Source organism: Staurois parvus, unplaced genomic scaffold, assembly GCF_062004578.1.
Source record: "Staurois parvus isolate SC_StPar_1 unplaced genomic scaffold, SC_StPar_1.0 ptg000175l, whole genome shotgun sequence".
NCBI classification, from domain to species: domain Eukaryota; kingdom Metazoa; phylum Chordata; class Amphibia; order Anura; family Ranidae; genus Staurois; species Staurois parvus.
Genome location: NW_028317971.1, coordinates 14,483,730 through 14,506,631, shown reverse-complemented (window position 1 = coordinate 14,506,631; position 22,902 = coordinate 14,483,730). Strand labels below are relative to the sequence as shown.

Here is a 22,902-nt window from a genome sequence, read left to right as displayed (position 1 = left end):
ACTTATAAACTGCATAACTCAATTGAAAAACTGAAATCTCTTTTTTTTTTTGGAGTGTAAGTAAACCTAAAAAACTAAAATAATGTGGTTGCAGAAGTGTAACTGGGAATGTAGCTGTGTTCATAATTAAGCAATCACATTCAAAATCATGTTAAATAGAAGTCGGTACACACCTGCCATCATTTAAAGTGCCTCTGATTAACCCCAAATAAAGTTCAGCTGTTCTAGTAGGTTTTTCTTGACATTTTCTTGCATCCTACAGCAAAAGCCATGGTCCGCAGAGCTTCCAAAGCATCAGAGGGATCTCATTATTAAAATGTATCAGGAGAATGGTACAAAACAATTTCCAATGCATTAGATATACCATGGAACACAGTGAAGACAGTCATCAAGTGGAGAAAATATAGTACAATAGTGACATTACCGAGAACTGTACGTCCCTCCAAAATTGCTGAAAGAGAAGAAAACTGGTGTGGGAGGCTGCCAAGAAGCCAACAGCAACATGAAAGGAGCTGCCTGAATATCCGGCAAGTTCTGGCTGTGTGGTACATGTGACAACAATCTCCCGTATTCTTCATATGTCTGGGATACGGGGTAGAGTGGCAAGACGGAAGCCTTTTCTTACGAAGAAAAACATCCTAGCCTGGCTAAATTTTGCAAAAACGCATCTAAAGTCTCCCAAAAGCATGTGGGAAAATGTGTTATGGTCTGATGAATCCAAGGTTGAACTTTTTGACCATAATTCCAAAAGATGTTTGGCACAAAAACACTGCACATCACCAAAAGAACTCCATATCCACAGTGAAGCATGGGGGTGGCAACATCATGCTTTGGGGCTATTTTTCTGCAGCTGGAACTGGGGCCTTAGTCATGGTAGAGGGAATTTTTAACATTTCCAAATACCAGTCAATATTGGCACAAAACCTTCAGGCATCTGCTAGAAAGCTGAACATGAAGAGGAACATAATCTTTCAGCATGACAACGACCCAAAGCATACATCAAAATCAACAGAGGAATGGCTTCACTGGAAGAAGATTAAAGTTTTGAAATGGCCTAACCAGAGCCCAGACCTGAATCCAATCGAAAATCTGTGGGGTGATCTGAAGAGGGCTGTGCACAGGAGATGCCTTTGCAATCCGACACATTTGGAGTGTTTTTGCAAGGAAAAGTGGACAAATATTGCTAAGTCAAGATGTGCCATGCTGATAATACCCAAAAAGACTGAGTGCTGTAATAAAATCAAGATGCTTTCTTATTTAAGGGTGTGCACACTTATGCAACCATATTTTAGTATTTTTACTTCCCTCCACCTAAAAGATTTCAGTTTGTTGTTCAACTGAGTTGTACAGTTTATAGGTTACATTAAAAGTGGAAAAAGTTCTGAAATTATTTTTGTAATTTTTTTTTTTTACATCATGGGAACCTGAGATTTTAGACTTTTTGTATCCACTGTACGTTCCTTGCTGAACTATTTTTTTTATCAAATTGTTATGATTTGATATGTAAATTTCCACTTTGTCATTGCAAGAACTGCTCATGCACAGATTTCATTAGATGTTCTTGAGCAGTATTTTAATACATAAGTGTTCGAAAACGAGACTTTGGCATTGAGGCTTTCTGTTGCTTAGTCAAAATAAGCTAGCTGTTCAGGTATAATGTAGAAGCTGTAGCTTTAATACCTTGAGTAGCTTTAGCACCTGGAATGACTGACCCAGCACATGGATGCAGATAAAGATTCCTGTATTCCAACTATTCTAACCCTCGTACAGGTCACATGAGCTTATTGTTCCAGACAAGGGTCACATTAAAACAAACTGTGCAAGCATTGGGGCAAACAAACTTCTCAATATATTCCATATCATACCTTTTTTTTTTATTTTGTGTCCATCTTAAAGTAGATAATGTAGTCTGTTCATCAGGCTGTATTTACTTACGAACAATCGGCACCTGGGTTGCTGTGTATCCTTCTCTGAAATGGTTTACCCCATTGCTGTACCCAATTTATATCTTACACTACAGGGGAATACCCTTAATAGCTGTGGTGGAAACCAGGTGCAAGGGAATTGCAGCAAAAATTCAGGAAAACATTCATGGTTTACAAATTACTACAACTGTTCATTGACTCTCTATTTTAACACTGGTATAGGCATCCGATTCAAACTTTCTCACCAAGTCACATTTCTATGCAACTGTCAATTTCTCTGATTAGTGGCCTTAATTTAGCCATCACTGTCCAGAACCCAAAAGTGCTAGGTTTCTTCATCTTCTCTAGCTGAGGCAGAAATGGAACTACCTCCTTTTAGAAAGTATATATGAAAATGAAGTTTTGGAAGAGGCTGCAGGAGATGCTCAACCCCAGCCGCTTACACCTGATGCTATGGCTTCCCACAATAGGCTCGCAATGCAGATATGCTTACCTCTTGCTATGTGCAAAAGCCTCATAGTCCAATTTGATTCTCACCAGTGTTGCCAGACCCCTATGGGTGCCAAGACCTTCAAATTCTAAAGAGGTTTCCTATTCATGAACAGATAAAATAGATTTAGTTTCTCCTGGAAAAAAATTACACCCCTCCTAGGAATAATTACTGGACTATATCCAGTGGAAAAATTCACAAAAGGGTTGTTCCAGTAGTACTCTGCTGTTTCGGTCCTCAACATCTTACTGTGCCTATAGAATATTTTAAGCATACTGAAAACAAAATCTTAAAGGCTTTTTACCCTTACAGGTCCAGCCATGCAGCCAGCTATAGCTGCAGTTTGTCAAACCACAGCTAATTGTACAAAGGCAATAAAAAAAATCTATAGGATCCTGTCTTTCCGGAGAAATTTTTCCAGAAATGGCTGTTTGTACTCCTTTTGACATGTTTACTTGATGGGTTAATATAATCTAGGCTGTTAATGGAGAACAAAAAATATACGTCATACAGTAACTATTTTTTTTTTCTTCAATAGTTATGCCAAAGAACGCAAGGTACGAATTTGGAGGGATTATGTTGCTCCCACAGCCAACCTGGATCAAAAAGACAAGCAGTTTGTTGCAAAGGTAACTATAAACGTTATGATGCCTAAAAATGTAAAGGTCAGTACATCTGAAACTTGCTATCAGTTGTTGTGTTTGCTTTAGTAGTTTTTTTTTTTTTTTTTTTCCATTAGTATACTGATCTTTTGCCCTATACTAAAGTGGAACCTTCACCAGGAAAGTAGACAAGCTAGAATTGTAAAATATGAGCTGGGAACACTAAAAGTAATGTCTGGTTCGAAGCATCATAACACTCATTGTCAACTTTCTTGAACTTGCAAACTCTACACCAGTTCTTACCTTTCATTGAACAAGCATTTGCATGTCATGTGTACTTGAAGTAGCTAAGCAGTGAAGATCTTGACTGGTGTCTGCATTTTCAAACACCAAATCTGGTTGTTCATGTTTTTATAAAGTCAAATTTATTTGCTACAGTAAAATGGAATCTCATCTTTAGGAAAATGTTCGTTTTGGATTGAGTAGGGAAGTAATTGAACGTCTGTCAGGGTTTAAATGCGTTGTGACCCCTGTGAGGTGTCAAGATTTTTAAATGCTGTCTTTAACTGCTTCAGGGCGGCTCAGGTGTGCAAAATCGTGTATATAATACGTGATTCTGCAGTTCTGGGTAGGCCATTCGTGGCCTTGGCTGTCAAATCAATGGATCCTTGCCAGTATTTCCCTTCTGGCCCCCGGCTATCTCTGAGGATTTCCAAAGAGGGAGAGACCTGTATGTAAACAATACAGATCTCTCCCATTTCAGCTCCTGCACACTGCTTTGTATGGCTCTGCATAGTAGAGCCATACAAAGCAGTGTTCTTACAGTGAAACACACAGCCCACATAGTAAAACAGCACATTTAACCCTTTGATCGCCCCAGATGTTAACACCTTCCTGACCACTGTATTGGTGTTAGTGACACCAAGTCAGTTCCCCCCAGTCTCAGAATGCCCGCTGCAGTCCTGCTATAAGTCGTTGATTGCCACCATTTAGTAGTAAATAAAAAATTCCAGCATATAATACTGCCATTTGTAAATGCTATAACTTTCATGTAAACCAATTAGTTTACACATATTGGGATTTTTTTCATTTTAGCAAAGACGTACCAGAATACATTTTAACGTAAATTTGACGAAATTTTATTTATTTAGAAGTTTTTTTTTTTTACTTTATAGCGCAAAACGTAAGAGCAGAGGCGATCAAATACCACCAAAAGAAAGCTTTGTGGGGAAAAAACCTAAAATTTTATTTGGGTGTAGCTTTGCATGACCGCGCAATTGTCAAAGTAATGCAGCGCCATATCGCGAAAAATGGTCTGGTCAGGAAGGGGGGTAAATCCTCTTGAGGGCAAGTGGATAGACACTCTTGGTTGCTATACCAGCCAGACGTGTTTACATTTGTAAAGGTAACTGTCATCTTTCAGGTGGAAGTGACATGGGCGGCTATGACGCCACTTCTACAACTGCTGCAATGTGCCAGGGGACAGTTGATTCCCTATGTGATAGCAATAGTTATGTAAAACTGTTAAGCATCTAGAGCAGTGGTTCTCAACCTTTCTAATGCCGCGACCCCTTAATACAGTTCCTCATGTTGTGGTGACCCCCAACCATAAAATTATTTTCGTTGCTACTTCATAACTGTAATTTTGCAGTGGGAGGACTAGCGCCCCATCACTGATGTCAGTGGGATGAATAGTGTCCCATCGTTGGTATCAGTGGGAGGAATAGTGCCCCATCATTGGTGTCAGTGGGAGGAATAGTGCCCCATCATTGGTGTCAGTGGGAGGAATAGTGCCCCATCATTGGTGTCAGTGGGAGGAATAGTGCCCCATCATTGGTGTCAGTGGGAGGAATAGTGCTCCATCATTGGCGTCAGTGGGAGGAATAGTGCCCAATCATTGGCGTCAGTGGGAGGAATAGTGCCCCATCGTTGGCGTCAGTGGGAGGAATAGTGTCCCATCGTTGGCGTCAGTGGGAGAAATAGTGTCCCATCGTTGGCGTCAGTGGGATGAATAGTGTCCCATCGTTGGTATCAGTGGGAGGAATAGTGCCCCATCATTGGTGACAGTGGGAGGAATAGTGTCCCATCATTGGTGTCAGTGGGAGGAATAGTGCCCAATCATTGGCGTCAGTGGGAGGAATAGTGCCTCATCATTGGCGTCAGTGGGAGGAATAGTGCCTCATCGTTGGCGTCAGTGGGAGGAATAGTGCCCCATCGTTGGCGTCAGTGGGAGGAATAGTGCCCCATCGTTGGCGTCAGTGGGAGGAATAGTGCCCCATCGTTGGCGTCAGTGGGAGGAATAGTGTCCCATCGTTGGCGTCAGTGGGAGGAATAGTGTCCCATCGTTGGCGTCAGTGGGAGGAATAGTGTCCCATCGTTGGCGTCAGTGGGAGGAATAGTGTCCCATCGTTGGCGTCAGTGGGAGGAATAGTGTCCCATCGTTGGCATGAGTGGGAGGAATAGTGCCCCATCATTGGTATGAGTGGGAGGAATAGTGCCCCATCATTGGTATGAGTGGGAGGAATAGTGCCCCATCATTGGTGTCGGTGGGAGGAATAGTGCCCCATCATTGGTGTCGGTGGGAGGAATAGTGCCCCATCATTGGTGTCAGTGGAAGGAATAGTGCCCCATCATTGGTGTCAGTGGGAGGAATAGTGCCCCATCATTGGTGTCAGTGGAAGGAATAGTGCCCCATCATTGGTATGAGTGGGAGGAATAGTGCCCCATCATTGGTATGAGTGGGAGGAATAGTGCCCCATCATTGGTATGAGTGGGAGGAATAGTGCCCCATCGTTGGTGTCAGTGGGAGGAATAGTGCCCCATCGTTTGTGTCAGTGGGGGGAGGAATAGTGCCCCATCGTTGGTGTCAGTGGGGGGAGGAATAGTGCCCCATCGTTGGTGTCAGTGGGGGGAGGAATAGTGCCCCATCGTTGGTGTCAGTGGGGGGAGGAATAGTGCCCCATCGTTGGTGTCAGTGGGGGGAGGAATAGTGCCCCATCGTTGGTGTCAGTGGGGGGAGGAATAGTGCCCCATCGTTGGTGTCAGTGGGGGGAGGAATAGTGCCCCATCGTTGGTGTCAGTGGGGGGAGGAATAGTGCCCCATCGTTGGTGTCAGTGGGGGGAGGAATAGTGCCCCATCGTTGGTGTCAGTGGGGGGAGGAATAGTGCCCCATCGTTGGTGTCAGTGGGGGGAGGAATACTGTCTCATCGTTGGTGTCAGTGGGGGGAGGAATAGTGCCCCATCGTTGGTGTCAGTGAGGGGAGGAATAGTGCCCCATCGTTGGTATTAGTGACACAAATGATGGGGCACTATCCCTCCCACTGACACCAATGATACTTACCTTGCTGACTCCTGCTCCAGCCTGGGCTCGCTCTCTCCCTCTCCCATCTACAGCCTGCATACCTGGCTGCAGCAGCAAAATTTGCACTTACCTGTCAGTTGTCTTCCTTCTCTGGCCTCTCTCTTCACTCGTTCCTGCAGCTCCCTCGATCTTCTTCGATCTCCCCGCGCTGCCGCTCGGCTCCTCCTCTCCAAGCTCCACCTTCTTGCCGGTGATTGGCCGCCTGTGTGCCTCTCCTGAGCTACAGTTCCGGTGGCCAATCAGCGGCGAGGAGGCGGTGACAGGGGCAGCATATCATCCCGCCCACACATCGCCGGAGACAGCAGCGGTGTCTCGGTTCCTAAGACCATCGGAAATATGTGTTTTCCGATGGTCTTAGGCGACCCCTGGGAAATGGTCGTTCGACCCCCAAAGGGGTCGCGACCCCCAGGTTGAGAACCGCTGATCTAGAGAAACCAAAAAAAGTAAAGTCCTTCCTCCCCCATATACAAAAAAGGATGCATTGGGGTGCCTACATACGAAAATGATTGCTCTACGCATCTTACATCTCACCACACATGCCAGAGGTAGATTGTTAGATAATTCTAGGGCCATTATTTAAACTCTAAAATTGTGTCCTGTAGGTGCTTTTACAGCGTTGCCTTTGGGAAAGTATAGGGAACTGAAATTTGTTACGATCTACTTGGTGCAACATCATCTTTTATATTTTACCAAATACGGGTAGTTGTGTTTTTTTTTTCTCTAAAATCTTGAGTTTCGTAACGTGCTAATATCCTGTGACATAAAAAATTGGAACTATCTATTTTTATCTATTGGTTTCAAATTTTTTAAGGTTTTAAGTAATCTTCAGGCTTAAAAATGGAAAAACTAACCTTTAATGCTTTCTCACTCAATCTGGAATTAGGCTTTCAGTAAGAAATTTTCTTTTTCTTTTTTTTTTTTTTTTTATACCACCAGTGTAATTAAAAGCAGGCATATCTGGTATCTGAATCTATAATTCACTCATTTCTGCATAGAAACAAATCCGCTTCCAGTTTTTATTGCCAAAGCTTAGTTGAACAAGCTGAGGTTAAAAGCTGCTTGGTTTCTATGTAGGAGTGAGCCTGATTTTGTACTTTCCAGCTTTAGTAAATAAACCCCAGTGTGAACTCTTAACCAATTCAATACCGGGCAATTTTACACCTTCCTGCCCAGGCCAGTTTTCAGGTTTCACTTTGAATGACAATTGCGCGGTCATGCAACTTTGTACCCAAACTGAAATTTTATCATTTTCTTCACACAACTAGAGCTTTCTTTTGGTGGTATTTAATCACCGCTGGGGTTTTTATTTTTTGCTAAATTAACGAAAAAAGACCAAAAATTTTGAAAAAACACAGGTTTTTCTTTGTTTCTGTTATAAAAGTTTGCAAATAAATAATTTGTTCATAAATTTAGGCCAAGATGTATTCTGCTACATGTCTTTGAAAATAACCCATATTAGGATGTATTTTTTAGTTTGTAGGAAAGTTATAGAGTTCACAAACTATGGTATAGATCTGAATATTGATCAATCCTGAAGTACTGACCGCCAATCTAATTTCTTGAGGTCCAAGAATGTCAGAACAGTACAGATATCCCCCAAATGAACCCTTTTTGCAAAGTAGACAGTCAAACGTACTTCATAAGAGGCATGGCGAGTTTTTTGAAGTTGTGGGTTTTTTTTCATAATTTTTCGGAAAATGAAAAAATTAAAAACATTAGTATCACTATTTTTTTTTTTACATATTGTCACCAGTGCAGTACAGTGTCATCATATAACTGGCATGGCGGTGATCAGGGACACTGGTGACAGTATGAAAAAAAATATATATATTTTTTTAAGAATTTTTTTTTTCATATTTCACTATGACCAAAGTAGTACAATGTTACCATAGTAACATTGTACTACTTTAAGGAAGTGATCAGTTTTTTTTTTTTTTTTTAACACAATTTGCTTATAGCAAAGAATTACTTTGCTATAAGCAAGCATTTACCTGAATTACATTGATTCATTCAGGGTTTTTTTTTTTTTTTTGTGCTTAGCTGTGATTTGGCCACAGCTAATCACATGACATGTGCATGTGATTAGCTGTGACCATTAACAGCTAGACACTAGTATACAATGGATGGCATGAATGAAGCCATCCATTGTATACAACTGTCATGTGACCTGCTGTGATTGGTCACAGCAGGTCACATGGTACCGGCAACGTGGGCCGATACTCAGATCTGTCATCGGCCGTGTCCGAGGTACACGGCCGGTGACAGATCGCGCCGCTGCGCGGCTCTGCAGGAGCGCAATCTGCGCATGTGCGGGAGGACGCCATATGGCGTCCACCCGGAACGCTGATGACATTTGCCAGCCACCATTTGGCTATAGGGCGAGCGGCAAATGGTTAAAAATGTGAAAAGTCAGATAAACCTGGTCCTTAAAGCAATTGCTGGCCTGCCTTCAATGCCTGTGTATTAAGCAACATGGCTGTCATACTGAAGTAAGAAGAGGGGGGCAGGCAAGCCCTGTTTAAAAAAAAAAAAAAAAAAAACGAAAAAAAAAACTGCTTACATACTTTTTTGCTTTTACCATCTAATTAACCATTAGCCGCCCAGCCAATGGCCGTTTGTCGGCTTCAAAAGTGTTCCTGCATTCCGGGTGTACGCCATTTGGCGTGCTCCTGCACATGCGCAGTTTGCGCTAATGCAGAGCGGCGCAGCAGTGCGATCTGTCACCGGCCGTGCACCTCGGACACGGCCGATGACAGATCCGAGTACCGGCTCCCGTTGCTGGTACCATGTGACCTGCTGTGACCAATCACAGCAGGTCACATGACAGTTGTATACAATGGATGGCTTCATTCATGATGCCATCCATTGTATACTAGTGCCTAGCTGTGAATGGTCACAGCTAATCACATGCAGATGTCATGTGATTAGCTGTGACCAAATCACAGCTAAGCACAAAAAAAAAGCTGAATGAATCGATTTCATTCAGGTAAATGCTTGCTTATAGCAAAGTAAATCTTTGCTATAAGCAAATTGTGTAAAAAAAAAAAAAAAAAAATACTGATCACTTCCCCAAAGTAGTACAATGTTACTATGGTAACATTGTACTACTTTGGTCATAGTAAAATATGAAAAAAAATCTTAAAAAATAAAAAAATGTAATAAAAAATTTAAAATAATAAAAAATAAAAAAAAATTAAAAAAAAAATATATTTTTTTTTCATACTGTAACCAGTCAGTGTCCCTGTTCACCGCCATGCCAGTTATATGATGACGCTGTACTGCACTGGTGACAGTATGTAAAAAAAAAATAGTGAAAATTTTTTTTATAATTTTTTCATTTTCCGAAAAATTATGACAAAAAAATACAACTTCAAAAAACTCGCCATGCCTCTTATGAAATACGTTGGACTGTCTACTCTGCAAAAAGGGGTCATTTGGGGATATCTGTACTATTCTGACATTCTTGGACCTCAAGAAATTAGATTGGCTGTCAGTACTTCAGGGTTGATCAATATTCAGATCTATACCATAGTTTGTGAACTCTATAACTTTCCTACAAACTAAATAATACATCCTAATTTGGGTTATTTTCACCAAAGACATGTAGCAGAATACATCTCGGCCTAAATTTTATGAAGAACAATTATTTATTTGTAAACTTTTATAACAGAAACAAAGAAAAATGTGTGTTTTCAAAATTTTTGGTCTTTTTTTTGTTAATTTAGCAAAAAATAAAACCCCCAGCGGTGATTAAATACCACCAAAAGAAAGCTCTAGTTGTGTGAAGAAAATGATAAAATTTTAGTTTGGGTACAGTGTTGTATAACCGCGCAATTGTCATTCAAAGTGTGAGAGCGCTGAAACCTGAAAAATGGCCTGGGCAGGAAGGGGGTAAAATTGCACGGTATTGAAACGGTTAACAAGTGGGTCCATCTGAAATCTTTTCTTAAAGGCCCCAAAAATGAGGGATGCTAATCGCAGAACAGAGAAAAACTTGGAACTGGTGTTTGAAATCCCCTCTGGAATTTGAATCGCATTAGATGGCACAGCAACTGAGTTTTAGCTGAAGTTGTCTGAAATGCAGGATAGCTTGGATAATCAGTAAAAAAAAAAAAATTCTACAAGACTCCACTTTTGAGTCTGGGATCCATGGGTTAACTATATAAATCTCCCAGCTAATCAACAGACAGATAAATGTGGCCAGCTTTCAAGTATTTTCCCCACTTTGCTTTTCTGTTTTCTTTCATCTACTTTAAAACAAGCTGATTCTTGCACTACACATTATAAGCCAATGGAAAATCAGGACTGAATAACTGAAACAAGCATGTCTTGAGCTTAGGCAATAATTGCTATTACATAGGTAAGTATTATGGACACTTTGTTTATATATGTCCTATCCACTTTACAAAATTATACAGATATACTGTATAATATAAATCTTTCATGCAATGACTTGCAAATATACTCCTGGATAATGCCTTTTTGCTAAACATTTGTATAATAGGAGAAATATCTCTAGCGCGCTTGCTCTATCTCTCTCTTTTTTTTTGGAAAATAACTATTGAAAAGATACCGAAAAATTGAAAAGCCTTTTCTCAGTATGAGATTGAAGCTCCTCAATCCTGTTCCAAGATGGCAACTTGACATTTAGTTCTGCACTCTACAGAAAACAGAGTGAAAAACACATCCTGCCTCCTTGTCCCTCAGTTTAAATTGCTTTGAATTATCTAAGAGCAGTACAACATTTGTTTTATCTTGGCCAAATGGCCGTTGTCCGCAATCCCTTTCATTGCCGATCTGTGTGGAATAAATAACTTTCCTTGGCCTTCTTCCAGGATATTGTCTCCAATACTGTTGTAGGGGTTAACTCTAGAAGCACCTGGCTGGTAAGCGCTCTTCTTTCTCTTTAGGGGGTGAGAGAAACCTATGATGTGTGCTGTGGTGGCTGGGACCACGTGGAATTCTGAGTCTTGCAGCCTTGTGGGTGCTTGGGAGCTGTTTCACACACATGCGGTGCAGATTGAAGCTCCGGTTTCGCAGCTAATTGATACAGTAGTTCAGCAGTTCATGTCAGGTTTATGTCACGTTCAGGACAGAATTAGCTCTTGATTTGATGCTGTGCACACATGCGGTTCAGAAACGGTTCCCATAGAAGTCAATAGCCTGTAATCTGCACCTGAACCTGAAGGCACTGCTCAGAAATCATACATGTCTTTTCAAACCACATTGAATACACACTGGCAGTGGACATATGTGAACAGGCACCAGAGGAAGCAATGTTTTTTCACGTCATGCGGATTGGATGCGGTTCAAACCACATCCAATCCGCATATATGTGAACTGGCACTGAGGCTTGGGGATTGGTTTCAGGGAGTGATGTTACCTCTGGTGGCCTAGGATCATGTGCCTCCGGTCCAAGCAGGAGAAGGAAACCAAAGCAGTGACAGGTTGCTGTTCTGGTAGATTGGGAGAAATCCCCATTAGTCTAACTGGTAACAGTTTTCTAAATGTATGATTTTCTTTTTCCCTCTCTTGCACTGAAGGAGGTAGTCTTTCATCCCAACTGAGGGATCTTGGGGGGGGGGGGGGGGGTGTCCCAATATTGATTGACTTCTTTTGACAGGGCAAATAAGCCCAGGTTGCTCTCCGGGAAGCTTCCTGCAAAAAAACATTACTGGTGAGATTGAATATGTACATCCCTTTCATGTTGGTTTTGCATTGTATACCATGTGAGTAGTGCTTGCCTGCTTATCAGCAAATGGCACTCAGGTGAGCCTCTCCTTTCAGCTTTTTAATGGCATGTCCATTCAGTGGAGCTTATTTTTACACTCTTAAAAACTTCCAAGTAAACGGTAAAAAGACAAATGCATTGAAGCAGCTTTACCCGCTAAAGAACATGTATTTCTATCCAAGCTTTACGCAGCTTGGTTTACAATTTTAATAATTCATCATTCCATACAACATGAGACATCTATACACTTCTGAACATATACATGTGACCCCCCCATTCCCCCACCAAATGGGTGACTCTCCAGATAGTTGGACCTTACATGAGAATGTCTAAATGTGTTTAGTGTGCTATTTCATCAAATTTGAATTGCCAAAACCTCTAGGCGTCAACTGCAACAGCTTACAGTACTGCAGATTGCTCAGTATTCTCTTGAATGTGAGGGACTTGTAGTGTTCTAATGAGGGGGAATACAGAGTGATTAACTCTTTGCATGTATATCACCTAAATGACATTTCTGTTACAGGGGATTCATAAAATCTGACACTTGGTGCAGACTTCTGGGAAAATCAGTAAGCCAGTCACACAAGTAGTAAATTATACATTTGGGGGTGTTTGCTATTGGTTTACAGAAGACCTTCAGGTTGCTGTATTGCATTTGAATTTTACAGAAAATTATAGCACTGCAGCTTGAAAAGGAAAGTTTTTAACATTCAATTACAATGTGGCTTGTGTAGCAGTTGTATATGTCACCGTATTTGCATTTTTTTCACCTCCAAAGCGGAATTCCCCTTTAAGTTAACATTTGGCATATTTATTAAAAAAAATTTTAGCATTAAAATGGGCATAAAGTAAAATGCCAACAGGGACATTTACCTTTGTTATGCATATTAAGTCAAAGTAATAGCCGAAACATGATCTCCGCAATATAACCTACACAGACGAAATGTATTACATAAACAATTGGCAAGTTATCAAATTGAAGATAAAATGCCTAATCAGCCAGTTTACAGGAAATCATGCAAAATATTGCAAAAGCCCGTGTAAGTGTAATCGGTTGAGGAACTATGAAAATTTAAAGTGTTGTATGCCATCTCAAATAGATTTCAAACTTAGTACCCTTAAAAATAGGTCACAAATATTTGGTACTGCAGCCTGAGTATATTGGATCCAAGCACATAAGAGCTACTTTTCAAAAGCAAGTAGGAGCTGCATCTAAAGAACAGCTTGTAGAAGAATCTTTGATCCAAAAGTTTCAGATTTCTTTTTTTCATGCACCCTCTGGTCGGTCATAGATGATGATTTTTTTTTTTTTTTTTAATTCATAATTTTATGCATGCTCTTCATTTGGGGTGGTATTGTAAACATACAACACTTAACCATAATTGTGCCTTTGTACATGAATGAGTACCTTTCATCTGCATTTCTCATCCTGCACATGCAAAACCAGAATAGTGATGAATTCCATAATAAGTGTTTACCACGACTAACTCCTTCCTGGCCTATTGTACGATGAAGGTTGAGCGGGAACCCTATTATCCTGGGAGGATGTCAGTGTCCTTTCAGGATCATTTCTTGCACGTTCCCCACTGGCCGCAATCCGGTGTGGTCTGTCACTGGCTGTGTCCATGGAACATAGCTGATGACATCACTACACAGGTCTGCTGCCAGCGTCAGGTAATTGCTGTGACCAATCACAGCAGATCACATGACCTTTGTAAGCAATGAATGGCTTTTTATGCCATTCATTGCTTACAACTGCGCTGTGAGCTGTGGTTGGTCAGTGATCACATGTACAGACTGGACCAATCACAGTCCATCTGTAGCATGTGATCATCTATGGCCAATAACAGCTGATCACAACTGCTGAATCTGTTTCATTCAGTAAAAATGCTTGTTTATACCATGAAATTCGTTGTGTAAAAAAAAAAAAAAATCCTGATCATTTGTCCAGAGTATGTACAAGCGCCACAGGATTTTTTTTTTTTCTTTTCTTTTCTTTTTCATCATTTGGCATGTTTTGTTTACTTTCAGCTGTCGGGAACGATATTTTACTGCATGAGTTATTTACCACAAAATTCTTTGTGAATTGCTCATTTGCAAAAAATTATCGCATGCATTTTTACCGCATTTGTTTTTGTTTAGTTCTTAGTGAATTGATCCCATTGTATTGCTCTGATTACAGGAGTAGGAAAAAATTATTTAAAAGTAGTTTTTTTTTTTTTTTTACACATACTGTCACCAGTCAGTGTCCCTGATCATTGCCGCACCAGTTATGATGATGCTGCACTGCTTTGGCGATAGTAATAAAAAAACCCCCAAAACTGAAATTTTTTTCATTTAATTTTTCACAAAGTGACAACTTCAATAAACCTGCTCTTCCTAATACCTCAACCTGGCTACTTTCTGAAAAGCAGTCATTTTGGGGTTATTTGTACTGTCCTGGTGGTTTTGTTCCGCATGAAGTGGGATCAGCCGCCAGTACATCAGGATTTATCAATTTTTAGATATATTCCATAGTTTGTGGACTCTGTATCTTTCCTACCAACTAAACACTGATTTGGGTTATTTTCACCAGACATGTAGCAGAATACATTTTATAAATTTGTGCAGAAAGATTTATTGCAAAATGTTATAACCGAAACTAAGAAAACATTTTTTCAAAATTCAGTTTTTTGTTTTTTTTTTATTTTATAGCGCAAAAAATTAAAACCCTGTGGTGATTACCCCCAAAAGAAATCTGTGTGGAAGATAAAAATTTCATATAAGTATAGAGTTGCATGTTAAAGTGCAGCAGTGCTGAAAGGTGAAAATTGGCCTGAGCAGGAAGGGGGTAATAGTGCCTGGTAGGCAAGTTGAACAAAAAAAAACACACTGTGGATATAATATACATACCATATTATAACACGGCCAGTCCATCGTTGCTCCAACTCATGCCGCATGTGTATGCCTTAAAAATAAAGTCAAGGGGATGAAGTTCTACAATGCAATATGAAAAAGCAGATTCAAAATGGCACTTGGCCCATCCTGTAATGCCACCCTGTGGCACTGGAAGAATTGCAGTGCGTTCCAGTCACAACTTCTAGTTCAAGGAAAATGTCACTTCTGGTTTGCCGAGTCAAAACAGAATGTGCCTCCTAGTGTTGCAGAGCCTACACACCAGATAGTACATCATTGGATCAGCTTGCAGAGCCACAGGAAATTGATGCAAAAGTGTTCTATTACTATATAATGCCGTTCTACCAATAAACAAAAATATATGTGACAGCACATTATAAATAAAAAAAAAAATCATGCTTTAAGAGATTAAACTAGTGCTAGAACATTTCTCTTGAGCGAAGGAGGCTGTTCTTTTTGGTTTCCCTGTGTCACCAGTGGTGGCTGCAGAGAAGAGGGAGCACCCACAATGGATGGACCACAGCCTATGGGTGACAACACAGCTTCCAAGCATTAACTGTTGTTGAGCCCTCTTTTCTGTTGCTGGCTGTCATGGGAGAATGTGACTGGTTAGTCAGAATAGGTGTTAGGAGTTGGAGGTGCTTTTTAAGGATTAGGTATGTTTCAGCAATCGGTAGGCAAAACTTTGATTTTGACTAGTGGTCCAAACTGAATAATGGAAAAAAATATATAACAGTGATCAGTATTATGTGGAAGGTCCTGAGTCCTCTGGATAGAAATATCGGTAGCATGTGTCCTTGGGTAGTTTCCAATATCCCATGATTGTGCAGAAAGATCGGAAAACCCCCAATATTTGGATACAGGACTTTAAAGGCAACTGAAGAAATACTGAGGTAAAATGCAGAAAACTTTATTCTAATATTATAAAAATACTACATGTTCATCGACTCCATAAAAATTAAAACAGGATGGCTACACTGGATGAGAAAAAAGGAGCTTTGGCTAATATATGGAGGACACCCTCTTGTTCCACTGGAAGTTCATCTGTTGGAAAGCAGACGCATTTCAGATAATTCTTTCCGCTGAGGTATATCAGAGGAGGATGCAAAAAAGATTCATCCCAAATGTACAAAGGAGTAACGTGTAGCCATAATATAACTAAAGAAAAGCCTGTCATCTGTCGACACCCAGAAGTGTGCTGATGGTGGAACTCCCAGCCAAGAGTACCACACTGAGGATGTCAATAGATGACCCCAGCTGAGCTGGATCAGATTTTACATGTGAAGTTTCCAGCATGGGTGGATTGCAAAAAGCACCTATGGGTATTCAGGAGTTACTCTGGATGAGCAAGAAGCGCTTTTTACTATACCTGTGTTGAATATGCAATAACTCAGTAACCAGAATGCACTTTGGAAAGGCAGGATGCAAAAATTTGAATGTTTATTTTTATGTCCCTTATTGAAATGTGCAATTAGGAAAGAATGTCACAAGTGCTTAATGCGTTTCAGTTGTCTGGAGAGATCAGTGTAATGAAACTCCTGCCTGGTTGCTGTGGGTTACTTCTTGTAATCTTGTCTTGCTTAACAAAAGTGCCATAGCTTGTACCAGGGTAACATTTTTAGTCTTTTAACACTCTTAAATGTCCAGTGCATAGTAATAGCTGTTGCAGGTACAGGGATATAAAGTCTACACACTCCTGTTCAAATGTCAGGTTTCTGTGATGTAAAAAGATAAAGATGAATAATTTAAGAACTTTTCCCTACTTTTAATGTTACCTATAAACTGTACAACTCAATTAATAAACTGACATTTTTTGGGGGGGGGGGGGTGTGTAAGTAAACCTAAACTGATGTGGTTGCATAAGTGTGCATATCCGCTTATAACTAGGGATGTAGCTGTGTTTAGAATTAAGCAATCACATTCCAAATCATGTTAGATAGGAGTCTGTACACACCTGCCATCATTTAAAGTTCCTCTGATTAATCCCAAATAAAGTTCAGCTGTTCTAGTAAGTCTTTCCTGACATTTTCTTACTCACATCCTACAGAAAAAGCCATGGTCTGCAGAGAGCTTCCAAAGCATCAGAGGGATCTCATTGTTAAAAAGTGTCAGGAGTAGGGTACAAAAGAATTTCCAAGGCATTAGTTATGCAATGACCCCATTGACTTCTATATCACATCCAACAACGCCAATATCAAACCCGCTCTGCAGGCCAGAGTACTTGGTGTCATTTTGGACTCCAACCTATCCTTCCAGCCCCAAGTCCAATCTTTAACAAACTCGTGCCGACTCCACCTCCGCAACATCGCCAAAATCCGCACGTTCCTAACCCCAGAAACCACTAAGCAGCTCATCCACTCCCTCATCATATCACGACTCGACTACTGCAACTCCCTCCTCACTGGCCTGCCTCGCCGCTGGCTATCCCCGCTTCAGTCGATCCTGAATACGGCTGCCAGACTCATTCACCTTTCCAACCGCTCCATTTCCGCCACCCCCCTCTGCCAATCCCTCCACTGGCTTCCGATTGCGCAACGGATCAAATTTAAAATCCTAACACTGACGTACAAAGCTGTCCACCATACTGCCCCGAACTACATTACTGACCTAATATCCAAGTACCGCCCAGCACGCACACTCCGCTCCTCACAAGACCTCCTTCTCTCTAGTTCCCTGGTCTCCTCCTCCCATGCCCGCCTCCAGGACTTCTCCAGGGTGTCACCCATCCTCTGGAACTCCCTTCCCCAACCCATCAGATTATCACCTACTCTCCTCTCCTTTAGGCGCACCCTGAAAACCCATCTCTTCAGGGAAGCCTACCTCACCCCCTGCTAACTTGCTGACCTCCTCCACTCTTCCTACCACTCCATCCCCCAAAGCTATCTCCTCCTGTACCACTATCCCATCCCTTCTAGATTGTAAGCTCGAAAGAGCAGGGCCCTCGATCCCCTCATGTTTTGCATTGTATTGGTATTGTTCTGTCACATGTTCTGTCCCCCTTTGTAATGTACAGCGCTGAGTGAACTATTGGCGCTTTATAAGTACTGTATAATAATAATGCAATGGAACACAGTGAAGACAGTTAAGTGAAGAAAATATGGCCCAACAGTGACATTACCAAGAACTGGGTGTCCCTCCAAAATTGCTGAAAAAACGATAAGAAAACTAGTGTGGGAGGCTGCCAAGAGGCCTACAGCGACTTGAAAGGAGCTGCGGGAATATCTGGCAAGTACAGGCTGTGTGGTACATGTGACAGTGTCTGGGCTATGGGTAGAGTGGCAAGACGGAAGCCTTTTCTTACAAATTAAAACATCCAAGCCTGGCTAAATTTTGCAAACACACATCTGAAGTCTCCCAAAAACATATTGCAAAATGTGTTAAGGTCTGATGAAACCAAGGTTGAACTTTTTGACCATAATTCCAAAAGATATATTTGGTGCAAAAACACAGATCACCAAAAGAACACCATACCTACGGTGAAGCATGGTGGTGGCAACATCATGCTTTAGGCTGTTTTTCTTCAGCTGGAACTGGGGCCTTAGTCAAGGTAGAGGGAATTATGACCAGTTCCAAATACCAGTCAATATTGGCACAAAACCTTCAGACTCCTGCTAGAAAGCTGAACATGGAGGAGGAACTTAATTTTTCAGCAGGACAACGACCCAAAGCATACGTCCAAATCTGCAAAGGATGGCTTCACCAGAAGAAGATTAAAGTTTTAGAATGGCCCAACCAGAGCCCAGACCTGAATCTGATCGAAAATCTGTGGGGTGAACTGAAGAGGGCTGTGCACAGGAGATGTCTTCATTATCTGACAGATTTGGAGTGCTTTTGCAAAGAAGAGTGGGCAAATAGTGCCAAGCCTAGATGTGCCTGATAGACTCATACCCAAAAGGACAGAGTGCTGGAATAAAATCAAAAGGTGCTTCAACAAAGTATTTAAGGGTGTGCACACTTATTGCACCATATATTTTATTTTTACTTCCCTCCATCTAAGAAGTTAAGTTTGTTCAACTGAGTTGTACAGTTTATAGGTTACATTAAAGGTGGAAAAAGTTCTAAAATTCTTTTTACATCACAGAAAGCTAACATTTTAAGGGGTGTGTAGACATTTTATATCCACTGTATAACATCAAATGTTTGTAACGAATGCGTTGTCAAGCACCATAAAACAGACTACCTTAGACTTGGCTATAGCCACTAGGTGGCAGGGTTTAACCACAATTTGCTTGCTTTTTGCATGCAATGCACCAACTATGTAGATCAGAGGACATGTTCAACTTAAAATTGAAATTTAGAGGAAATGCCAGATTGGCTTTCTTAGAAAGTACAAGCTTCTCAAAGTGGGATGGTTAATAATGGGGGTGGATGCATTGTAAAATGCTTACTGTACATTGTAGTAAGCACAATTCATCTAAAACACTAAATGCAGTTTTGCTTTATCTTATAACGATGGCAGTTAATATAATTGGCTGCAGACAGAGGGTTTAGATTATTATTATACAGGATTTATATAGCGCCAACAGTTTGCTCAGTGCTTTACAATATAAAGGGAGACAATACAGCAACAATACAGTTCAATACAAGAGGGAAAGGAGGGCCCTGCTCCTTGGAGCTTACAATCTAGGAGATAAGGTCACTGTTGGAATTTTTATAAAGTGTGATAAGTCTCTGCATTTGACACAGCTAGGGCTTAAAGCATGCCAGACAGCTGTTTTAAATTTCTGTTCTAAAGCTTTAGATCTACCATCAACTCTGTATTGCCTTTCTGATTAAATTCTATTGAATTAATTTGGTTTGTCATATTTTAGGTAAACCAAAAGGTGATTGTACAGTAAGATTGTATAGAGTGTGGCTGGCATATCAAGTGTCATTCAACGCTTGCTACTTTTTAGCCTTAACCTAATTTCACTTCATTAGGTGCCTGATTTCAAGGCTGTACTATACTACCATATTTTTTTAATAGATGCATGGTCTTCTAGGGCCATGGCTTGTTATGCTTCATACTATAATTTGGGGCTTTCTATTCTTAACGTTTTTTTTTTTTTTTGCATCTTCAAGTTAGCTTGTTCATTTTGGCATTCATTTCTCAAATGCTGCAGCAACCCACTTAGATGCTTGCCACTTTGTCTCATCTGTGCCATTACCAGTAAAAATCAGGCCAGTAAAGCCAGCCCTGTTCTTAGAATCTGAGACATAAGACATGCGTCATTTACTGAAGCGCTTCTTGAGCAAAGCAATGAAACTAGTGTACAAGTCTGGATGAGAAGAGCGCCAATTAAATGTCCATTGAAGTGATTTACTTGCACTGTTTTCTGTTGAACTTGAAATGTTTGTGTAGATCTGTGTTGTAAATAAAGCTTGCATTTTTATCACGCAATTTGAGAGCATTTGTAAGTGTTAAATTTGGTTTAATTTCTTTTTTCCAAGAAAGCTATTAACTTTTGTTTAGGAATCTTAGTAATGCACTGCTATATCGGCTGGCAAAAATTATTGGGTTATCGGTGTTTTGCCGATTATAGGAGAAAAAAAAAAAAAAAAGTATCAATGATTGACTTCAATGCAAAAATTGTCCCTTTTTTGACTTTAATATAAAAAATGCCCTTAAGTAAAATTTTTTTTATTTTCTGTACAATTTGTTTCAGTAAGTGTTTACATTACTGGATTGTATTTTTAAATTAATAATAATTTAACCACTTGCCCTTCTGAGTATTTACCCTCCCTTCCGGACCAGGCCATTTTTTTTACTGTTTAGCACTGTGTAATTGCGCAGTTGTGCTATGCTATACCCAAACAAAATTTGTGTCCTTTTTTGCACACAAGTAGAGCTTTCTTTTGGTGGTATTTGATCACCTCTGCGGTTTTTATTTTTTGTGCTATGAACAAAGACTGAACATTTTGGGATTTTTCAATTTTGGTTCTAAAATATATCCAATAAACTCAATAAATTTAGGCTAAAATGTATTCTGCTACATTACATGTCTTTGGTAAAATAAAAATCTCAATACGTGTGTTTTAATTGGTTTGTGTGAAAGTTATAGCGTCTACAAACTATGGTGCATATATGCATGTATGTATATCTTTTACTTTGCCTATCACATTTCTTGAGGTGCTAAAATGCCAAAGCAGTACTGTGTGTCCCCCCCCCCCCCCATGACACCTTTTTGGAAAGTAGACACCCCAAGGATTTTGCAGTGAGGCATATTGAGTCCATGGAACATTTTTTTACCACATTTTTTTTAATTACTTTTTTTTTTTTTTTAACACATAGTTGTCACTTTAATGATATATTCATGCATGCCATGGATATATGTGGAATAACACCCCAAAACACATTCCTCTACTTCTCTTGAGTATGGCAATACCACATGAGTCTTTTTGGCAGCCTAGCTACATACAAATCCCAAACTCCAATGACTGCCTCCAGCCTTTCGAAGGACATATTTCCTCATATCAATTCCCCATTACCTATCAGTCTGGGAGGCTCTAAAATGCCAGGATAGTACAAACACCCCCCCCACCCCCGTGACTCCTTTTTGGAAAGTAGACACTCCAAGGAATTTGTAAGAGGCATGGTGAGTATTTTACAGATCATTTTTGTCACGGGGTTGTGACAAAATGAGAAATTTTTGTTTTCTTTCCTCATTTTCCAGATACATGTGCCAACATATTACATCTGCAAAACACTCATTATGCCTCTTAGCAAATACCTTGGAGTGTCTACTTTCCAAAAAGTGGTCATTTGGAGGGGTTGCTTCCACTATCCTGGCATTTCAGGGCCAATATTAGATGCTTATGCCACATAGAACCTACTCTTGAAGATCAAGCCTTTTCTGACACCTTTTTGTTCATATGAAAAAACGTTTTTTGCTAGAAAAATGCGTTGAACCCTCAAATATATATATATATATATATATATATTTTTTTTTTTAAAGTAGAGGACCTAGAGAATAAAACGGTGGGTGTTGACATTTTTACGTCACAGTATTTGCGCAGCGATTTTTCAAAAGCAAATCTTTTGGGGAAAAATACACTTTTTAGAATTTTAATACACAAAAACACAATATATTGCCCAATTTGATAAAATATAAAAGATGTTACACTGAGTAAATACCAAACATGACACGCCTGTAGCTGCTGCCTGGCTGCAGTACATTGTGGGTGGATGGGAAGTGGTTAAATTCATGATATTAAAGTAGAATATAATTACATATAAACTTTTTTTTTTAAACTTGTTTTCGGTCAAGTGCATTTTGAATTTTTGGTTTTGGTCTAGAATTTTCATTTCGGTGTTCCACTAGGAATCATCCAGTTCCTTGACAAAGATGCTGCCCCTTGAGTATTGTGGTTATATAAATCTTTTGTTTCCACAGTAGCTTTTGTTGATAGCAGTGTATGCACAGGCTCACTCGAGTAAAGCCCTGCTGTGTTTCCTGTGATAAAGTTACAATTTCTGAATTTGTAAAAAAGTGGGTTTGGAAGAGTAAGCAGCTGTTCTCACATCTGACTTTCTGTAGCATCATTTGACTATCCAGGAAACTTCATATCCCATTACAGATTTCTAAGGATGCACTTCCCCTGTTTTTAATACTACAGATCTGCTCCACATAGACTGTTATGTGATCGCTAAGCTCCTGCACACTCTTCATCTGCTGATCAATTGCTCAATTGGCAAACACTTGCTGTGTATTCAGTAAAAATGGTGCTCACTTGACAATTATTGCATTGGAAGAGTATGTAACTACAGACGTATGTGGGAGCAATGTTCTGAATGGGGGGAGGTCAGGTGAAAGGTGTATTTTAATGTTGGAATACATATTTTAGCAGCTAAGTTGTTTTTTTTTCCCTGTCCTAAAGGATGGATACCAGGAAGCCATGGAGTTTTCTTTGGAAAAAA

The 22,902-nt window shown here is 40.2% G+C and overlaps 1 protein-coding gene across 1 annotated transcript in view; it reads left to right on the top strand.

Moving 5' to 3' along the window:
- SND1 (staphylococcal nuclease and tudor domain containing 1) overlaps positions 1 to 22,902 on the top strand; it is a 987,097-nt gene that overhangs the window by 83,069 nt on the left and 881,126 nt on the right. The window contains exon 9 of the mRNA XM_089676965.1: positions 2,954 to 3,044. Coding sequence (XP_089533091.1) covers positions 2,954 to 3,044 — 91 coding nt within the window. The remainder of the gene's footprint in view (positions 1 to 2,953; positions 3,045 to 22,902) is intronic.